At 37.2% G+C, this 21,083-nt stretch overlaps 1 protein-coding gene across 1 annotated transcript in view; it reads right to left on the reverse strand.

Moving 5' to 3' along the window:
• The window catches only part of UNC13C (unc-13 homolog C), a 460,865-nt gene that overhangs the window by 40,592 nt on the left and 399,190 nt on the right, over positions 1-21,083 (reverse strand). Inside the window, exons 27-29 of the mRNA XM_087821385.1 lie at positions 18,449-18,505; positions 13,525-13,605; positions 1,226-1,373 (exon numbers count right to left, since the gene is read on the reverse strand). Coding sequence (XP_087677511.1) covers positions 1,226-1,373; positions 13,525-13,605; positions 18,449-18,505 — 286 coding nt within the window. The remainder of the gene's footprint in view (positions 1-1,225; positions 1,374-13,524; positions 13,606-18,448; positions 18,506-21,083) is intronic.

A 21,083-nucleotide genomic window follows, 5' to 3' on the forward strand; every position in this document is an offset into this window, starting at 1 on the left:
GCAAACATACATATATACCTATAAAAGCAAAGCAAAAGTCTTATATACTTACATTCTCTGGGAATAAAGCTATGATACTATTTATATGCTGTGTTAGAATTGCATTGATAGTTATAAACTTCAGAGAACCTTGGAAGGTCATGGATTCAGGGAGTAATGTTCTGGCTATTTCTGTATTTCTTGATAACCTCTCGTGAGCTCAGCTTATTCCTCCTCTCTGGAACCATCCCAAGGTGTAAGGCAGATTAGCATATCACATGTAAAAAAAGTATTTATAGCACTTAATTGGACACTATCAGGAAGCACAAAATGTTAAAGACAGGCCAAGTACCTACCTAGCACTTACCTTGGTGTTATCTTTGATGTAGTGAGAAAAGTTAAATATCCATGAAAAAGCACAAATAAATCTGTAGTATTTTCATCACAGGAGAAACAAATCTCTATTCTTTTCTTTCTGAGGATCTCTCATGAATGAAGGCCATATCCTCTAATTTATATTTATGACTTCTGTGGTGTGATTTTTTATGTTCTAGAGTTTAAACCTGTATTAGGCTCTTTTTGACTCATACTGACATTTTCAAAAAAATCTCTTAGAAATTCCAGATCATAAGTGTGTATAATTACCAAAATATAGTAAATCACAAAGCAACTTGAAAGAAAGGCTACTTAACAGTAATATCCTAAAAGCTTATGAGGTAGCAACTTCGCCATGTGAAACAGATTTGAGTTTGAAATAAAATACTTACCTCTTGGCCCATTTCAAAGTAAGAGTTGAACACTTTTCTCACATAAAATTAGGATAAAATGAAATTTCCCTTCTGGAAACACCAAGCAGGAAATTTTACATTTGAAATCAGGATTTGGGGAATTATTATCACTTTTTTTGGAGTTACCAAGACCAACAAATCTTTTGTACTAAATTGAAGAGAATATCACAGTTATGGATATTCAAAACTAGGTTTTGTTAAGTTTTATGAAGTTAGAATCACCAAGAGTCAACCATTGAATACAGTTTTAGTATTAAGCATACCCAAGTGATACTGAAATTATTCATAAAATTATAATTTTATGAATGCTAAAAGTTGGTAATTTTCCATGAACAATATCCTCCATTCTTATTGTTTTAATTTATTATAGTAAAAAGCATTAATACTATTTATAATAATTCTTACAATGAATTTTAGCTAGGTGTTCAGTTTATTATCACATCTAATCTGTTACTTACTCTGTGAGGTTTGAGTGTCTATGAACTTCTTTATCAAGGTATCTGTCGTTTGGGTATAAAGACTGAGAGCGTATCTCAGAGACTGAAGATCTGGGCTTTTCTCCAAGAAATTCTTTTTGAGGCCATTTCCTCCTGCGTGAAAGTATTGCTGAAGAGAAAATAAATAATGTAAGCAGCGGTACTTGGAAATAACAGTGGAGGACAGATTTTATAGCTGTAAGAGTAAACTTCAAATGGAATAATACCGTATAACCAATATAAGGTAGGTACAAAGAAAGTGCTACCACATGTCCATTGCTAAGTCATCATCATCTAGTTCAGATTCCTTCAATATCTGAAAATATGCTCTACACCATGGACCCCAGATCCTTGAAGCTTAAGACTTTTCTTCTCATTTAAAACTTGAGTTAAGAATATGAGATCATGAAGAAGATGCAGTAGTCTTTAGAATGACACATTTAGGTAATAATCAACTTGGTTATTGACTTCTGTTCCCAGAGGATGAGAAAAGTATACAGGGGTAGCAGAATTTCACAAGGAAGGTAATTCAGTCACATATTTCCAGATACTATTTTGTGATTCAAGGCCAGACACCTGCTAGTCCAACTTTCCTATCCTGTAATCACACAATGGTGCAGATATAGGCCAACCTAAAAATGCAGAGTGGTCCTTAGAAAGTCAACATAACAAGCTCAAAACACTATAATAGTTTAGATAAGATAATAGGAAAGATGTAAATTCTTTGACTATTAATATGGTCATTGAAGAATGTTAGCATTTTGTATGCTGCAAGTTTTATGCATGACGTCTCTTTTGAAAACAGAATATGCAGAGATATGTGATAAAATTAAAATGTTTCCCCAATAATGTATACTATTTATTGTATTCTGTAAACATTAGATAAATGGTTTTCTTTCTTTTTCTGTACCAACAACGCTAAACTACACACTCATTGCAACATGGCTCACTATGGTTCATGATCCCACAAAATGAAATATTTTGAAAAAACTCAACAAACAATTTTGATACGTGCTCTTAAATGGATATGTGTCATCCCTCTAACCCACTCATAATTATCTCAATTTTCTCCCTTATTCAAGGGAACATGTAGAAAAATATTCTGCTCATTTCTAGGCAACTGAGTGCACTTTTAAATAGTATAATGTAGAGAAGATTCTGGGCATAAGCCAGAGAAAGTAGGCAACGGGGATAGAATCTGAAGATTGTTCCAATTACAGACACCCTCCCCAAGAAGAAAAAACCATGGCCTCTTAAAATTCCAATAGAAAAATTAAAAAAGCCTTTTCTTACTTTTTAAAAAAGGACAAGGGTGTAATATTTAAATTTTGTTTTAAATATTGATCTTCTTATAAAAAATGTTAAAATCATTCCACAAGGAGAAAGTATTTACTGAGGACTATGAGTCCAGAATTGTTTCAGGCACCTTGGGAATAAAGAAATATGATCATTCCTTTCTTCATGAAACATGATACCCTATTTAGGGTGGAAAAAATATTAAATAGATGTATTAAAAGGGAATGGTTTAGTTTGGTCTTAACATTTTTCTCCTAGAGGAATGGTGGGGTGATCTCTGGAGGTCCATTTACATAATGAACCAAGGAGCCATCAAATGCAATAACTCACCTGAATAGCAGAGAGCAGTAGGATAAATTAAACCAAGGATAGGCAGGATATCTGAAGGAAACACTCTCTCTCTGTGTTTCTCAGAGAAACTCCAGTCTTATTAAATCTAAGCATAAGTGCTAGAAGATTATAATAAAAAGAAATATAAGAAGAAACATAAGCAGCAGCTATAATGGTATTTGGCCATCCCTTGGGGCAAATGAGAGTCATCAGGAAAGATTGTGAAAGACTTTAAAATGGGGAAAAAAGATTAGTGGGTGTTCTCCATAGTATACCCATCTGGGTTATCTTTGGTTTCACTGTCTTTAAGCTATTTAAAACTGTTAATTGTAGAAAATGGGTAATAATATAAATGACGCTTGTCCATAGAACTGGAAATTAGTTATTTCTGGTAGGATAGAACTGATTATTGTTCTGTGGGTAGATCTGTTTTGCCTCTATTTGTAGGTTTACTTCAGCTTTCCTTATTGCTTATCCTTATGTGTGGTTCTTGAAATTCTCCTTTGAGCCAGTTGTAAGAGCTTACTGGTTCCCTCATTAATAGATGAGTTAAATAACATTTTGGCTTGTTTTATAACTGCATGAATGCCACAATTATACACCCTTTTAAAAACTGTTCTTTAACAGTGTATATAAAGTAGCAAGGGTGACACATTCATAAGGTGACCATAATTTTTACTCTCTAACTTGTGAGAACAGGGCCATGGGCCTGTGGCTCACCACAACAGCATTGGCGACAGGGTCAGCCTTCCTGCCTGTTCTTTCTCCCTCTGTCATTTAACAAATATTAATCCTATTTCATGAGCCAGGCCTTGTGCCCATTGCCAAGGATATGAAGCTAAAGAGGTCCAAAGGTTGCTCTCGAAGGGATTATAATCTAGTAGAAAATGTAACCAAAATGCCAAAATGGCTTCAATAATATGTTGCAGGTGTAAGAGAAATGATTTGAAATATAGATAATGGGGAGGCAAACAATTCTATTGGGGAAGGAATCAGTAGAGGTTTCTAAAGTGGTGACATCTTTGATGTTTATCATTTATCAGCACTGCCATTCTAAATTTCAGTAGCACCCAGGTAAGTCACTGTAGTGGACTAGAGAAAGAGGACAGTCTGCCTGGGTAACCAAGAGAAACCCTAGGAGTCCCCACAACACTCAAGAAGGATTGAGGTATTTGTAGTTCTCAGAATATGTTTCTTTGGTATAATTTAAACTATACTGGTTTACTGCTATTAGTCTATTCTCTGCACTAACTTTGTGTTGCCTAGAAGCTTCAAGTTAAGAGATGACATTGTAGTCTTGAAGATTCACGATGCTTATTAACACATTAAAAGGCTCTGAGACCCACTGTGGTAAAGAAATCTGTTTAACCTTCCATTAACACATAGTGGTTCCCCCCTTACCTGCAGGGGATATGTTCCAAGAACCCCTGTGAATGCCTGAAACCAAGATAGCACCAAACCCTATATATACTATTTCTTTTCCTATACATATACGTCTACGATAAAATTTAACTTATAAATTAGGCACATAAAAGATTAACAACTAGTAATAAAATAGAACAATTATGACAATACAGTATAACAAAAGTAATGCGAATGTTGCATTATTAAATAAAATAAGGGTCACTTGAACACAAGCACTGAGATACCATAGATCTGATATCAAAACGGCTACTAAGTGACTAAATGGGTGGGGTTTGTGTACAGTGTGGAGATACTGGACAGAGGGATGATTCACATCCTGGGCAGGACGAAGTGAGATGGCCAAGATATCATTATGCTACTAAGAATGGTGCTCAATTGAAAACTTATGCATTGTTTATTTCTGGAATTTTCCATTTAATATTTTTGGACTGTGGTTGACTGCAGGTAACTGAAACCACGGAAAATGAAATCGAGGATAAGAGGGGACTACTTGTACTTCATTCTTAAAATGAGTTGGCTATAGGAACAGTACCACACAGGAGGTTTATTAACACTTGGGGACATAAGTATTCCATGGAATATGAGTTAAGAAATCCTAGGATAGATGAATGTGACAGGATTTTATACAATTGAGAGAGAGTTTTGAAGGTCTAGAAGGCTTCATGGAAGAAGGAAAGTAAAGTTAGACTATAAAGGCATAAAATATGCATTCCTCCTTGCACCCCTTATAATTTTATAGGAAGACATGTTTTAAGTAGGAAGGCATTATTTTGTAGGTCTCTGGGACATGGGAGACTAATCAGGAAATGAAAATATAAATAATGCATGAGTGTGTTCCTGAGGAAAGCCTGTGGGTCTCCCTAGAGTTTTCGGTTATGACACTGGACTGCCTCTGCTAAAGGTTCTAGCAGGATTGTAAGTGAACAGAAGATTTGCAAGGGCAGAAATGATGCCTTTGTCTTTTGGGTGCGTTGCATAATAGGAGATGCTGCAAGACAAACTCAGGACAGAAGAAAGGAGAGTTAGGAGAGAAAACTGGTAAGCAAGATGCTATGAATGAAAGTCTCCATTCAGAGAACACAAATAACGCATACCATAGGCTCCTTACTCAGAGAGCAAAGGAAATGGCTTCTCTATTTATGCAAATAAACCCTGATGAAATGCAACTTTATGGGAAGCCCTGCACACGGTGTTCAGAACCTGGGCCACGGCTCCTGAGAGCATGGGTCTGTTTATCTCTCCAGGAGAAAGGACGATGTGGTCACTGGGAGCGCCTTGCCATTCAGAGATTTTACATTCGGTTTTGACTCTTTGCATGAGCCCTGAAGGAGCAGGAGAGCTGGATCTGTATTTTGCTGAGGGCTGGGTTTGAAGGATATAAATGTGATGCTGATATGTGGGAGTGAATGTCTTAGCTTTTAAAATCCACTACCAACAGCTCAGTGCAACTGAGTTGCTCTCCATTTATTATAGTAAGTATTTTGGAGGGGAATTATGTCCTAGGGGGGAATCTGTGAATGTAGGTTTTAAAGCCTTCTCAATGTTCCCCTCATGCACCTGGAAAGTGGATTACTCTCCATTGGTTCTAAACAAGAAAACTCTGTTTTTTTGTTCCTCTGCAACCTGCAGCATAATCTCTGAACATTTCTGATCTGCTCAGATGTTTTACTTACACTGGTGCAAATTAACTGAAAATAATTGGCAAAATAACACTTTGGGACAGGTCATTTCCTCCTCATTCAAGAAAAGAATTTTCAGTCAGTTAGAAGACCGTGGAGATGGTGGCTGTAATTTAGTGCTGTGAAGGATACGGCTGTCAGCAGGGTAACAGTCTCCCTACCCTTGACCCTGTCCTGGCTGATATTTTCACCACAGGCTTGGACAGACAAAGACAGAAAGCATGTTTTTCAAGTGTGCACTTGAGCCAAAGCTTGAAGCTATTACACTGGATGACAGAATCTGGCTTCAGAAAGGTCTTGGCAGTCTGGAATGGTGGGTCAACATTAGAGGATCAGATGACAAAGAGAAAAAAGAAAGGCCTTTATTTATGATACAGTGTTTTCTGCAAAATACAGAATAGGGATGGCTTAGCTTAACATCATAAAATATAAAAAGTCATAAAACTTTATTTGCTCTCAAGTTCAACATGATTTAGTGAGTGATGGGGCAGCTATGGAAGCTTATGAAATCTTATCATGCATAAATACAGGTAATTGGGTCAAGACAAAGGGTGCGATAGAGCAACAACATTCTCTGCTGGTTAGAACAAATCTGGAATATTAGGGTCTTTCTTAATTCATTCCTAGGCTTCATTGTTTATGAGAAATATGAAAAAGTGAAGGGCAGCCAAAGGTAGGCGAGCAGGATTTTGTAAAGTCTAGGGACGTTACTTAATAATCGCTGCAACAATTTCAGGCAGCATCATAGTTTTCTCCTCTGTCTGAAGGGCTATCACATACCCCCACCCTACCCCTAAAATAAAATTTTTGTAGTAGTTTCAAAGGAAAGGAGGACCAACACATAGGTACAAGTATCAGGAAAGCAGATTTTTGGTTCAATATAAAGACAACCTTTCTAATAATAAGTGCATCTTAAATACTGGAGCTGTTGCTTATGAGTTAGTGAGGGCCCATAGTGGCCATTAAGTGGTGGCCAGTTGACCACAGGCCAAGAGCACTGCAGACGGCATTTCTCTGCATGAGGAGAGGCGAGATGTTGGGTTTTGCTTCCAATTCTGAGGTTTTAGAACCCTCATCACCTCTTTGACCCACCATCCAGTCAGGTGGGTAGGATGGTCTGGTCACTGACTCCTAGCCCTTTGGTCTTGTGCCTTCCTATGGTGAAATTCTTTCTCCCTTTACTTTAAAATGTGCCAGACAATGTAATTCTGCATCTTTCCTCTGTGCAATGTGATTTTTGCATAGATTATTTAACCTCACAGTGTATCATTTTGTTTATTTTTAGAATGGGAACAGAAATATCCTCCATGCCTGAGTGTAGTGTGGTAGAGATGAAATTAACTACTCTCTCTGTAACAGCTTTGTGAACTGTAAAGATCTTTCTATTTGTAAGAAAATATACTTAATTGGTAGAATACTCCCCCAAATCTAGCCCTGCTTTGTTTCCTGAGCACCAGTCCCTGCCTCCAGCAGTTTACTGGATACTTATTTTCATGTTTCTGCCACCATATCTAACTCCAACCTGGCAATAGGAAAATGACCCTCCTGCCTAATTTGCCATTTTTCTCAGTGGAGCCATGCTTCCCAGCATTAGCTGATACCTCTGCATCACCCTAGGCTCCTCCCTAATTCTTGCCCCAATTTCCATTGCCATGTTGCAGTGACTCTCCCTTTCTTGTGTCACTCATGTTCATCTTTCACTTTCTACAACCCTGGTGATAGCCCTCATCATCTCATTCATTAAATAACTGTAACTGATCTCTGTGACTATAATCTTGAATCAATCAATCCAGATTGCACACTCCTGTGAAATTTCCATTGGTAAAATGGTACTCCTGGCAGGCCATATATTTTCAAAATCATCAATGGCTCATTTATAGAATCCACTGAGGGTGCAAAAGGACCTCTGTACTTTCAACCCAAACCTCATTTTACACTGTTTTACTGTGCAAACCTCCAGTTACATCCAGTCAGGTGGGTAGAATGGTCTGGTCGCTGACTCCTAGCCCTCTGGTCTTGTGCCTTCCTATGGTGAAATCCTTTCTCCCTGATTATGTTCAAGTCATGCATCTTCCTCCATCCTTCCCACCCTGATGTCTCTCCCATCCAGCCTGTCAGCTCCCTTCCATCCCCATAAGACCACTCCTTCAGCTTTTCCTGATCCCTTGAGTTCATGGTGGTTGCTTACCCCTCTAAACCCTTACCACTTTTTACCTGTGCCCCTCAATTAGCATCTGTGTGATCCTGTTCCGTCTCTTACACTGTTGTCATATAAGTTAACACGTATCATTACCTAATTTTTAATGTGTCTTTTCCATCTTTAATCAAGACTAGAAACTCCTTGAGAGAAGGAACAGCACTGCTTCCCAGAGGGAAGTCTCAGAAAATACTGAAGAATCCTAGGGGGGTTATGTTCTTTATAGTGAGAAATTGCTGTGCACAGGAAACCGAAAGGCCAGAGCACAAGGCCTTACGGACTTGAACTATTGCTTAGGGCAAAGAACTAGATTTAATAGGTAGTTTCGCTGAGAGAGAATGAAAGTTTATTAAGAAAGGGTGAAAAAACTGGTTGCATAAGAGTACGTGGGATCTTGAGTTTAACAGCAGAGAGGGGCTCTTCCAAAGTAACCCTCTCCTCAGGCAATATAGTGATTATATTTAAAGCACTTTCTATATGACAGGAACTGTTTTACTTACTTTATATGTGATAACTCATTTAATTTCCTGACAATTATCCTTTCAATTCTATTTTCATTCCCATAGGCAAGGGCAGTAACTTTCACACTCAGGTTTCTCTCTTCGCCCGCTATCCTGCTTCTCTAATTGCCAGTGGTATAATCTCCCACATAGTTTCAACTAGTTTATGTACATTTTTATTTATATTCATTTTCTGATATTTGTGGAGGCTTCCATCCTTTACAGTAATGTGTTGGCTTTGCTGATGTAAGGGTGCCTAGTGATTTCTTTATCTTGATAAGTATCTAGAGGGTTTTTTCTGTTTATTATTATTATTATTATTCTGCATGAAACTGCAAAAAATAAAGCACTTCAGACCTGATTGTAATTTTTGAGAGAAAAATATAGTACTGCTAAGTAAAAAAATCATGATAAATATGTCTGCATGCTTAGCAAGACATTCCTTTTATAATCCCAATTAAAAACTTTCTAAATTCTTCAACTCTTCGTGTTTGTCACATATTTGGAGATCTTTCACGGTCTATTTTTACTGACTGAAGGGAACATGCTAATGTTTCTTCACGAGTTTGCAGGAAGAGTTTACTTTTCGGTTCCATATGCTATTCTGGTAGTGATTTCCTAGGATCGTTTTTATTTCTTAAAATACCCTGAATCACAATTTTGGTACATTCAGGCCGATAATTTATTTTTTCAAACTTAGATATAATAATAACCTGCCTTTAGCAACTGACATTTACTTTAAGAAAATTATTTGATAGATATTTAAAAAATTATTTTCTGCTACAACTGCAGTCCTCTTTTCCGTGTCATAACAAATTAGGCTTCTCCCTTTCTTTTGCCAACAAACCGAAGTTCAGATTTTTTACTTCAATGCTTAAGCCTCAGTATTTTGGCTCCAACCCAATGTTCCTCTCTTACTCTGTGTAATATGCAGCCGGTCACAACCTGTTCCTCTGGCTAGACTGTGGCTTTCAGGCTGACCCCCACCTTCCTGCATTTCACCCATGCTTCTCTCTAGGCCTGCAGTGACTTTCCCCTAGCTTTCCCCTAATTTATCCTCTAAACTCCAATTTTTTCTCTCTAGGAAGCTTTCCCCTAGGTACCCAAAAGGATTTATCACCTTTTCTGTGCTCCCCACCACTCTATGCACATCTCTTTTATCAGTTGTAGATGTTTTTGTTTATAAGTCAAGAGCAAGGTCTCTCTTATCCCCAGCCACCTCTTCATTACTCCCCATACTTGCTATATACAGTAAAGCTTCAAACAATAATTTTTAAATTATAATACTCCAAACTAGGTAAGGCACTATGTTCTTCCCAGGAGCAGCTGAATTTTAAATAATGCAAAAAATATACTCATAATGATTTATTTTTTTAAATTTTTTTTAAAGAAGTTGCTGAGAAGGAGCCACCAAAATTGCTTTGTGAAAAAACAGATAGCAGGATGGGGTAAGTAAGACCTTAGTTAGGGTCAAAACCTCAGGCATAACATCGCATATCTTGCTATTTGTCTGGATCCTGAGTAGCAGAGGTGCTGCTACCTAGGATTAAATTAGTAAGTGATAAGTAAATTCCAAAGCTCTATTTGAATAGATATTCATATTTAGTCCAAATTCTTTCCTTTATACCAAGAAATTCAGATTTCTAGAGGGCCCTGATCCATGTGTTTATTATTTTAACCCCCTGTACTGCCACTGCATGCAGTAAAACACATCTGCAGTAAAACGCATCTGCAGCATACACTGCAGTGTCACGTGCAGGTCCAAATGACAAGTGTTCCAGGGGCTTGGAAAAGGTAGAACAATAAAACCAGCCAGCTTTTTTTCTGAGTATTTAGAACTTCATCATAAAATTACTTGAGGATTGTTCAAGATTTAAGAATTTCCTTAAGTCCGGAGATCCATGCTCAGGTCAAGAGTACCTGCTGTTGGAAAAGCGTCTTTGAAAGAAATCCACATTTCAGGGACTCCCAGCAGTCCCGAGTCTTCCTGACATGTGATCTGAGACTCAAAAGCTCAACTAGGTCCCTTTCAGACTAGGGTTTCCAGGTTGGCCTCTCTATTAGCTTGCACATACTGATTAGGCTGTTGGCTATCTGCCTCATAGCTGTCGTCTTGCTACTTTTATTTTCAAATACTATTGATTTGGCTGTGTTGGCAGGTGAATGGAATGTCTCAAAACCCAACCATGCTAGCAGGAGCATGCCACTATAACTTCTGTTACTTGTACCATATCCTAACCTTCTGGCTTATAATTAAAACTACATGTGACTGATACTAGAAAATGTCCAGTAAAAATTTTATTATTTAAGAGAGTTAATATTTTTTATCAATACTTACATAGAGGTTGAAAGATTTTAAATTATTTCTAATTAATTAGAAAATAATCTAAATAATTGAAATATCGTATTTTAATTTAGAAAGAATTAATCACTCAGAAGAAATATCATCCATTTTGGCCTGCTACATTTTATCCACACTTTGTTAACATTTAGTGAAATAATGTGACATAGAAGCAAGGTCATTGACTATAGAATTTGGAATTTTTTCTCAGCTCTGCCAGTTACTAGCAGTCTGTGGCCTGAGACAAACAATTTAAATCCTGTCTTCTCATCTATAAAATGTGAATAATCATTCTTGACCTATCTACCACCCAAGATATTTATAAGGACCAGGCGAGATGATGTACATACCTGAAAGATATTTGAAAAAATTAAAAACACTATTTCGGTCTATATTCTATAAACATAGCATTTTCTTTCTTCTTTTCTTACTCCTACTTTATCTGCTTAAATTGAGCTAAAGAGAAATTAAGGCTCATCTCTTTGGCAGCCTTTGGGTGTTAGTTTGGTTAGCATCTGCTCCTTGTAAGAACATCTTCCTCATGAGGGCTCTGCTGGTCTTACAGTGTTCCTTTTCTGAGCTCCAGGCAGACAATTGGGGTTACAATTATTTTAAGGAGTATTCTTCTTTCTCTTCCTCCTGAGTTCCTTCGTAGTCAACATGAGAATTAGTGCTTGGTATAGCAGTCAGTAGGGGCAAATCTCAGCTGTGGACAAGATAAAGGGAGTCCTCACTTTGGTTAACTGAGGACAAGGCCATTGAAAGCAGATATAGGGGAATGGCCTGGCAGATGAGTAGGACACGGGGACAAGAGAGTCTAATAGCGTGGAGACCCCTGAGAAAGAGGTGGCATCACAGAAGTCGGGGAGTAGGGGGACTGGAGACTGGACCTCAGGCTCTGAGGCTCAGGAGTACCAAGGTCAGAATCCAATCCCAAAATAATATGATAATGACACAGAGCCACTTATTTGACCTTGGACATCAGACAAGTCCTAAAGAACAAGGCAAGTATTTGTTGGCTGAATCTGAATTAAAAGACCATCACAGGTGACCCAGACAGGAAGATGGGAGAGTTGAGCTGTCAGGATGTAGACTTGCTTGGGGCTCAGGGTTGTCCCAGAGTCAGGGCAGAGCTCAGCCTACAGGTGTTGGTCACGTGTCCTGACCAAGACAAATTAAAGAGATATTAGGGTTGCGGACAGGCGTCAGGTCTGCTAATACTCTGAATGCCACTCCGTATTTTCACAGAACACTTTTTCCTTTCTCTCTTCAGGTCAGACATTGACCGAATAAAATCCATGAAGGGCTGAATTTAGAGTCTAAAAGTTTTACTTTTTACCCTCTTCATGGTGCACTCAACAATAAGAGCTCTTATTTTTTCCTACTGCCGTGCTGCTATCACTCCAAAGGTCGTTTCTTATTCACTTTTTTTGAAAATAATTTTTAAAAAGAACTGGTTTCTCATTTTTCACCTTTTTTCTCTTTCTGAAAATTATTTTGTAAAATTTCTATACTTCCAGGCAATACTCTTGCTGTATCTTTAGAAATTCTATTTCTGTAATCTCACAGCCTAAATTCACAGTCCCCAGTTTCCACCAGGGCTACAAACCTTTCACCTCACAGATTTCACTTTGCAGTTTTTGACATGGAAGAAGTAAAAGACAGCCTCTTATTAAATGCTGATGCTGCCAAATAGAAGCCATGAGGTGGTAGTTTTGAGAAGGTGTCCAATTGTTTTCCAGTAGAACTCTGTCCTAATGAATTATAAAGTCTGTTTCTATCCAGTGTGACTATGCCGTGCTCTGAAAAGAAGCTCCTGGTAGCTGACACTTTTTGCTACATGGCTCACACATCCTGAATAATAGATGCTTCCCACAGTGAAGCTGGAGACATCAGACACAGCTTAAATTTTGGAGATAGATTAATTTTTCATTATTTAATAAAGCCTAACAGATAAGTACAAAATTTAGTATATAAATATATAAGGGATCTATAAAAGCAAAGCCATTCTAAGTTAAATTTTGAGATGTGCCCACATTTAGCCCACACAACCACGTTTGGTCAACCTTTGGCTATGAAAAATTGATGCACACAACACAATGCCTTTGAGTTTTGAGCAGAAAATTAAATTACTGTGCTGCAAGAGGAGAAGATTGATCTTTTAAAAACCATTTCAACAAGCATGGAACACATAAAAAGAAATTCTGTTAACCTCAAATCTCCTGAGGCATCTGTTTAATGGGGCGTTGGGGGTAGTGCATGTCTTTCTTTGAAAACATATGTTACAGCATAGGTTTCACACATGTTTTCTAGAGATAGACAAAGGAGGCAAGTAAAAGGGCAGTAATATGGATGTAATAAGAAGGTGGTATAGGATAAACTGACACACTTCAGGAATGTATCTGTATAACTGTCCATGGACGGCACAGCTCTGCAGAGATGCATCTGGGGCTCCTTTCTCAGAATGTACCCGGAGGATTCTGGATCCAGATCCAGAGGTAGTGTCACCTTACCTTGATGGTAGCCAGGACCACCTCCATTATGGTGCATTGTCTCAGTGTCAGACCCTTGGCATCCTCTCGAATCATGTGCTCCTGTTAAACAGGTTAACAGTTGCTTATAAAATGACCAGTTTATTTACTTAACAACTATTTTCAAACAAAATCTGCATAATCCCCATATGCAAACATTTTTACTTGAAATATTTTCTTATCAATACTTTTTAGATGATTATTTTGTCATATGTTCAATAAATATCCATTTTGCCAAAATAAGAAATGCTAAATGTTTACTTAGAGAGTAGTACTTTGATTCATATGTGGCTTTCCCCCCCACTTACAAGTTAATGTTAGAATAGAGCAGAGAAATCTGAAAAATGTGAGCCAAAGCCTTTTCACTTTAATTCCTTGCTTTATGTTCTGTAAGCTAAAGAAGGTCAATTATAGAAAAGATTTGAGGTGAATTTTAGCCTCTCTCAATTATTTCTGGTAGAGATTCCTTTACCTATCATGCCTCTAATTTATTCTTTCTTAGAGCCCCTTAATGCCTAGTCATTACCAAGAAAGAGTTAACTGAATTCAGGTCTAGATATTTTCAATATTTCAAAATAATTTTTCAATATCTTAGAACTGATTTTCATAATTCACAATGGATTTTCCTCATTGTTCAATGTGGACTGTCTCAACCAATTATTCAAAGCTTCTTTAGGGAAATGATGGTAGAAAATTGAAGATAACAATAAAAAAAATAGAAACTTGTTGAAGATAAAAATTTTTAAGTTACTGACCTGCCAAATTAATACAATCTCGCCCGGGCTGCCACTATTCTAGTCAATAAGATCTAACAAGTATTTATCGAGTGCTCATTATGTGCCAGTACTGGTCCAGGTGGCTGAGACATATTGTTCAATAATATGCCTTCCTGGAACTTAAATTCTAACTTCAATAGGTGCCTTTGTGTGAATTAGAGGAAAAGCCCATGTGGGTAGACACAGTTTCCAGAACGCATGGCTTGAGTAATGGATAAGTACCTTAGGTCAATAATAAAAGGTGCCTCTTTCCCTGTGGGGCATAGCTTTGCGTCAGCGCTTACGGCTTGGCAAGTGGAGCATGGGCTTTATGTTGACCATCATTCACTACTTAGCCAGGTACTCTGTGAAAGTCACAAATTGTGCATCATAATGAGTGGCTCATCTTTCTGTTCTAGACCTTATGTGGCTATTTAGTAGGTGCTACGACTTCCTGAAGGTGATTTCTATGTCTTACTTCTGTAGCCTTTCGGTGCCTGTCCTGGCAATCATCACCTGCTAGGCATGCAGTATATTTTTGCTAATTGAATTGTACTTCTTTTAGCTTATCTCGTTAAGTTCAGCGTGCTTAAATAGAAGTGTACTCCTTTGAATATTGCTGAAACCATGATGTAATGCTTCATGGATCCATGGTATACATGCCTGCATCTTTCTGATATAGGGATTTCAACTGAAATATATGAGTCCATTTTCTAATTTTTGAACATAAATATTAAATACCTATTGAGACTCAAAGGGTAATGGGAAATTTTTAATGAATTATAGGGGGAAATGCTTTAGGAATAGTAAATACAAATATTTTATATTAAATAAATCTCTGGCTTCATCAGTCTTTTTTTTTTTTGAAATATATCTTTATTGATTTCAGAGAAAGAGGAAGGGAGAGGGAGGGATAGAAACATCAATGATAAGAGAGTCGTTATTGATCAGCTGGCTGCCTCCTGCACGCCCCCAACTGGGGATTGAGCCTGCAACCCAGGCATTCACTCTGATGGGGAATCAAACTTCAATCTCCTGGATGCTGGGCTGATACTCAACCACTGAGCCACGCCCAGCCAGGTGGCTTCATCAGTCTTGACTAGCTTTATGATGTGTTCAAATTTTTTAATAGAAGCTGATAAATAATATATATGGTGCTGTAGAAAAATATAATCTTCCAGGATTTAACAATAGCTTATTCAAATAAGAGAGTCTCTGAAAGACACTGGCAATGATGAGTTACTGCTTGCTTGCAGCAAGCTCATAGTCTCAGGTGTATTTTTATTCATTGGTTTGATATTCTATTACCCTCCATAAGATGTACTTATTTTAAAAATTATGACAAATCTGATCCCATTAAATAGTCAAAAGTTGGGTATACATAATATCCATACATTATGAAGTTCCAGGTAATAAATATCTATCAAACTGCTGAATACTTGTTTTACGAATCCATTCAAAATTGTAGTTCCCTCATTCTATTTTCCTCGATCCTGTGTTCTTTTAAGTAAGGTTGTTAGTTGTTAATATTTCTATATAGGATTTCTAAATTTATCCATTGGTACAATTATTTTAAATAGCACTTTTCCAGTGGATCAAATCTGCTTTCAAACTAACATATAAAAAATGTAAAGGCCCAAAGGTTTAAAACAAAATTTGGTAGTGACATTGTAGTAAAATAAGGGAAAATAGCTTTGCAAAATTTCAAGTTCTTTATTATAGCTGGATTTTTAAGGGTTTTTTGCATATGATTATAGAAGTTTTATATTGCTCTATAATTCAAGTAATGATTAAGTGGACTAATAATTTAAAAATTAAAAAAAATCAAGGGTCAGTAATACAAAAATATGATACAGAACTAAGTTATTTCCCATCACCTATGGACACCAAGATTCTATTTTTAGTCCTTTAGATTATTTCAGTGTTGATGAAATAACCTTTTTAGGATGTTTTATTCATAATTTGCTATTAGATAATTACAATAGAAAGATAATTCATTGAATTGATGAAATTTGGGGGCTGCAAAGGGACCGAAAACCTGTATTTTCTGTGGATTTGATTTTTTCCACCTAGCCTGCATATGCCTTCTGGGGAACCAGTCTCCATCCCGCTCAGAGTTTGTAAGATTTGAATGGGCCTGACTTCAGCTCAGGAGTGCCTATGTGAGTTAAGCCAAATGGCATATGTCACTCCCCAGGCCACAGTCATTAGCTTGGGAATGGTGATCACACTCCATCAGAGCTAATGATGTGCCCGTGGACTTTGCTGGAATTCTTTGCATCAAGGTGGGTATCCTTCCCTCCAGGATTTCAAGTTCAAAGGTGTTAGATACAGAGCAGAGATAGTTATTTTACAAATAGGAAGGGAGGTTTGTTACAGCAATGCATCAAATAAGGAGAGAGCAGCTGAGAGGTAGTAACTGGGTTCCATAACATCGTTTCAGTTCCCAATCAAGCAGTGACGGAAACAAGTTATCCCAGGACGATATAGTTTCATGTAGAAATAAAAATCCCTCTTTGCTTATGTTAGTATGGCTTTTCATCACCTGATACTGAAACATTTCTAGCTGGTATAATGATCCTTTCAGGAAACTGAAGCTCAGGGAGATGGAGTATGTTTCCTAATATCACACAGATGCTAGAGCATGGCAGGGCAATTTCTTTTGTAATGAGACACTATGCTGTTTCACCTTCATGGTTTTATATGAGGAGCTTCAACACTGTAAAATGCATTTTTCAATATAGAAACTGGAAATCCCAGGAAGGTAATAAGAGGGATAAATAAAGAGATAGAGATCCAAGATAGAAAATAATAGTTTGGCAATGACATCTACCTTCCCTTGGAACTATCAAAATCACTGAATACCTGAAAAAACAATTTTAGGTGATGGTTATGTCTTCTAAATAGATTATTGGCCTTTTTTTTCTGAGGAAGGGGATAATGTAGGTGATAAAATAGGATTGTGAAATTACAGGGCAGCTGTTTTTATCACAGTAAGTAATTACACAGCCAAATGGATTATCCTCCCTCTGTGTTTTATACACAAAACAATCCTGGTGATACCTAACTCGGAGCTGCCAGCTGGGGGTGGAGGCAAATAGCTGTTTCTGTGAGTGAGAGGTGGCATCCTCTTTGCAGTTACTATGCAAAGATAGTGTTTGCATTATCTCACTTATCCTCACAACAATCCTACAAACCATGAGTTAAAATTTTCTGCATTTAACACATGCCACATTTGAAGATTAAAAAGGTTAAATACTTTGGCTAGTGTTGACATAGTTGGAAGCGGCGGAGGCAGAATTGGAAACAAGGTGGTCTGTGTCTGGAACCCATCTCCATGCTCCACTGTATTCTAATCCATAAAAATTAAACAAAATAACATGTATTTTGACTATAGGCACAATGTTGGCCTATATGCGGTCCACTGATGAAAGAATGGATGGATAAAGGAAATGTGGTCTATACATATAATGGAATATTATTTGGCCTTTAAAACGACGGAAATCCTACCATATGTGACAACATGGATGAACTTGGAGGACATTATGACAAGTGAGACAAGCCAGTCACAGAGAATAATATGTATTTTAACCAGTCAAGTTCCTATCCTAACTAGTCAAGTTCCTACCACAGCTGCAAAGTATTGTGAATCTCAAGCAATAACAAAGGGCAAGGTTATTGAGTCAGCAAATTCTCATTTATAAATTTAATGTCTGTTTCGATGAGTTTCATTTTTCTAATTAGGTTTTTTGCTTACAAGACTTCTCTAGACTTTACTGGATTTCTACAAAACATTCCATTTTGCCTTTATTTGTACAAAGCCATTTTACTATATGAAAGAAAATATGTTCTCTAACTTACCCCGAAAGCAGTAATACTGAATGCTACAATACAAAGTCAAATATTCCCAGTTGCCCTACCAATTGGAAAATGTGAGAAACATGGCAGAAAGAAAAAAAAAGAAAAAAGAAAACTTCAGTCCCTAAATCTGACCTGGTTCCTCCTTAAAGCAGACTGTGAGATCACAGACACACAGGTTCTTAGTCCTGCCATGGGAGATACCATGACCAGTAGGAGGATGCTTTCTTGCAGAGCTGTAGTTAGCTCATCACTTTTCACAGACAACCAGCAATTTTAAAAATTCTTATTACCTTCAGTTTTGATAATTGTCCAAGATCTTTAGCAGTGATGAAAATCATCTGGGGTCCCTGGAGATACACATTAAAAAAAAGGGAGAAGATTTAATCTTAAAAGTTTCAGTAACAGTCACATTAGAAATGTGTCAATAAAGTATTTGCTTTATTTCCCTATAACATTTGTGACTTTCATGCCAGATGCCATTAATAGGTCCATTTTACAGACTGGGTCAAAGATACCCAGTACTGCTAGCATTGTAACTGTCCTCATAGGTATCCCACTTCTGTAGGTGTTAAGTCTGAGTTACTGAATGGGTTGCTGCTTACATAGCCAGTTTAATAGATCATATGGATTAAATCAGTGATCTTGATGTTTTATTAATTTACTTTCAATAGAGGCAACTCCTTTATTCCATTTCTTCCCAAAATAAATCTCTGCAAGTTTTCATTAAGATACAGAGCTAAAGAAGGTGAGCCGAGCTGTTCCTCCTGAGACGTGGTGTCATCTCTCAGACACCTGCCCCTGTAAGTCCTCTCTCAGCTGGAGCCTCTTTCCGAACCTCAATATCCTGTTAAGAGTTTGAAAAGCACCAGAGTTTAAACCATAAAACACACTACTAGAATGAAAAACTAGAGGGATATCTGTTGGTAAGTGTGACAGGAAAAGTATTTAATTTGACTAAGTTCATTAGTAGCCTAGAATACTTTCACAGTAAGGAAAATCAACCATTATGGAGGAACACTCTCCATATATATATTTTAAGTAGAGTCTTTATATTCATTAGGAAATTAAACACTACGAAGTTCACGAGAACAGCAACCATGTCTAATTTGGCTCATATTTTATCTCCAACACCCAGCATAGTGCCTACGATACAGTAGAAGCTCAAAGAAAATGTATCAAATGAATGAATAAATGATCTAGATTCATGCTTAGAGATCTCAATGCTAGAGAAAATTGAGGTGAGGTCAACTTTCCCAGGGCAGTCCTATTTCAACACTGAAATATCATATATATTGTTTCTGCTATGACATGATTTGTGTCTTCTTGAAAATCCTCATATTCTACAAAATTGTGCACTAGAAATAGTAGGGCTCATGGGGAAAATAGCAGTGGGCAGCACCGTTAAAGCTCATGCAATTTTGTTAACGAATAACTGTCTGAAACAATAAATGCTACTTTGGGAGATAGCTTGCAGGTTGCTCAGTGAGGCTGGTGGCTGCTTCAAGGAATATTAAAAATTAAAAAAGAAAAACCCAACAACAAAGCAATAGAGTACAATTATGGGCTGAGACAATACCCATACAGGCACAGGGAGGATAGCCTGCCATGTGTGAGCCATGCAAGGTGCATCTTTCTGGATAGAGGCTTATGGGAAAGTGGACTCTCCTGCAGTTAAATTTTTTTTTTTTTTTTTTTTTTTAGCTTTGGCCAGTGTTTCTCAGTGGTTAGAGTGTCACCCTGTGCATGAAGGGTCACAGATTCAAGTCCCGGTAAAGGGCACATACCTGGGTTGCAGGATCGATCCCTGGCACCAGTAGGGGCATGTGTGGGAGGCAACCCATCAATGTGTCTTTCTCACATCAATGTTTCTCTCTCTCTCTCTTGCTCCCCTCCTCCCTTCCACTCTCTAAAAATTAATGGAAAGATATCCTCGGGTGAGCATTAACAAAAACAATAGTATTTTTAAAAATTGGGGATGAAAGGGCTCCTGCCTATATAGTAACCAAGCTCAGTGCCTTCTTTTTCTGAAGTTTATAGTTCTTCTAGTATATTCAGAGCCTCTCACCTAGGCAAATTTTTATATAAACCAACCTAACTTCCAGGCTATACTGATATCATCCCCCTTTTGATCAATTACATAATCACTAACTGGTGTTACTGAAACACTTTATGTATTATAGCAGAACAAGGTATGTGTGGGGGCGTGGAGTGTGTGTATATGTGTTTATATGTGTGATGTGGCTACTCTTATGTACAAATGATTATACCACACATTAACAGCATGAAGGAAAACAAAGTAATTTATATTTTATCACCCATTGTTGGCAATAAATAAGTAGAAAAAACGTGTGTTTTTGCATCTTGAAACACTTTACAAGAAAGCATTTTCTATATAATTTCATTGGATAAATACAAACTGAATGTGCATAATTTGTAGTTCAATAAATATTTTAGTTTACTTTATAATTACTCATTATTTGCATCAATTTATCTTCCTCACAAAAAAAATATTACTCTGTTACAGATGGTTGTTAGGATTACTTTTTCTTTGCTTGGCTCAGGAAATGGGAACTGAGATACCTGGCACTGAGTATCCATTTGGCCACTGTCTAACTTTGCTGCCAATTGATCTTCCTGGTTCTTTTTTAATTCACTGTGTATGATACAGTCATGCGCTTCAAATTCTCTGAAAGGTGTCTCCTCTATTAACCTCCAAGGGGGAAGGTAATAGATGGAAGCAAAATGTAAAGATGGAAAGAATTCCATATGGTAGTGCTGGATTTATCTTCTTAAACTGTAAGATTTCAGAAAGAAACACAGTGAAGTTCTACCCTAAATCTATTTCTCTGGAGGTTCACAGTAAAATTAAATTTAAAAAATTATGTGTGTAGACCAGATAACCCTATAAATTGAACTTTGATATAT

The sequence above is a fragment of the Miniopterus natalensis genome, chromosome 1 (genome assembly GCF_054644295.1).
Source record: "Miniopterus natalensis isolate mMinNat1 chromosome 1, mMinNat1.hap1, whole genome shotgun sequence".
Lineage (NCBI taxonomy): Eukaryota > Metazoa > Chordata > Mammalia > Chiroptera > Miniopteridae > Miniopterus > Miniopterus natalensis.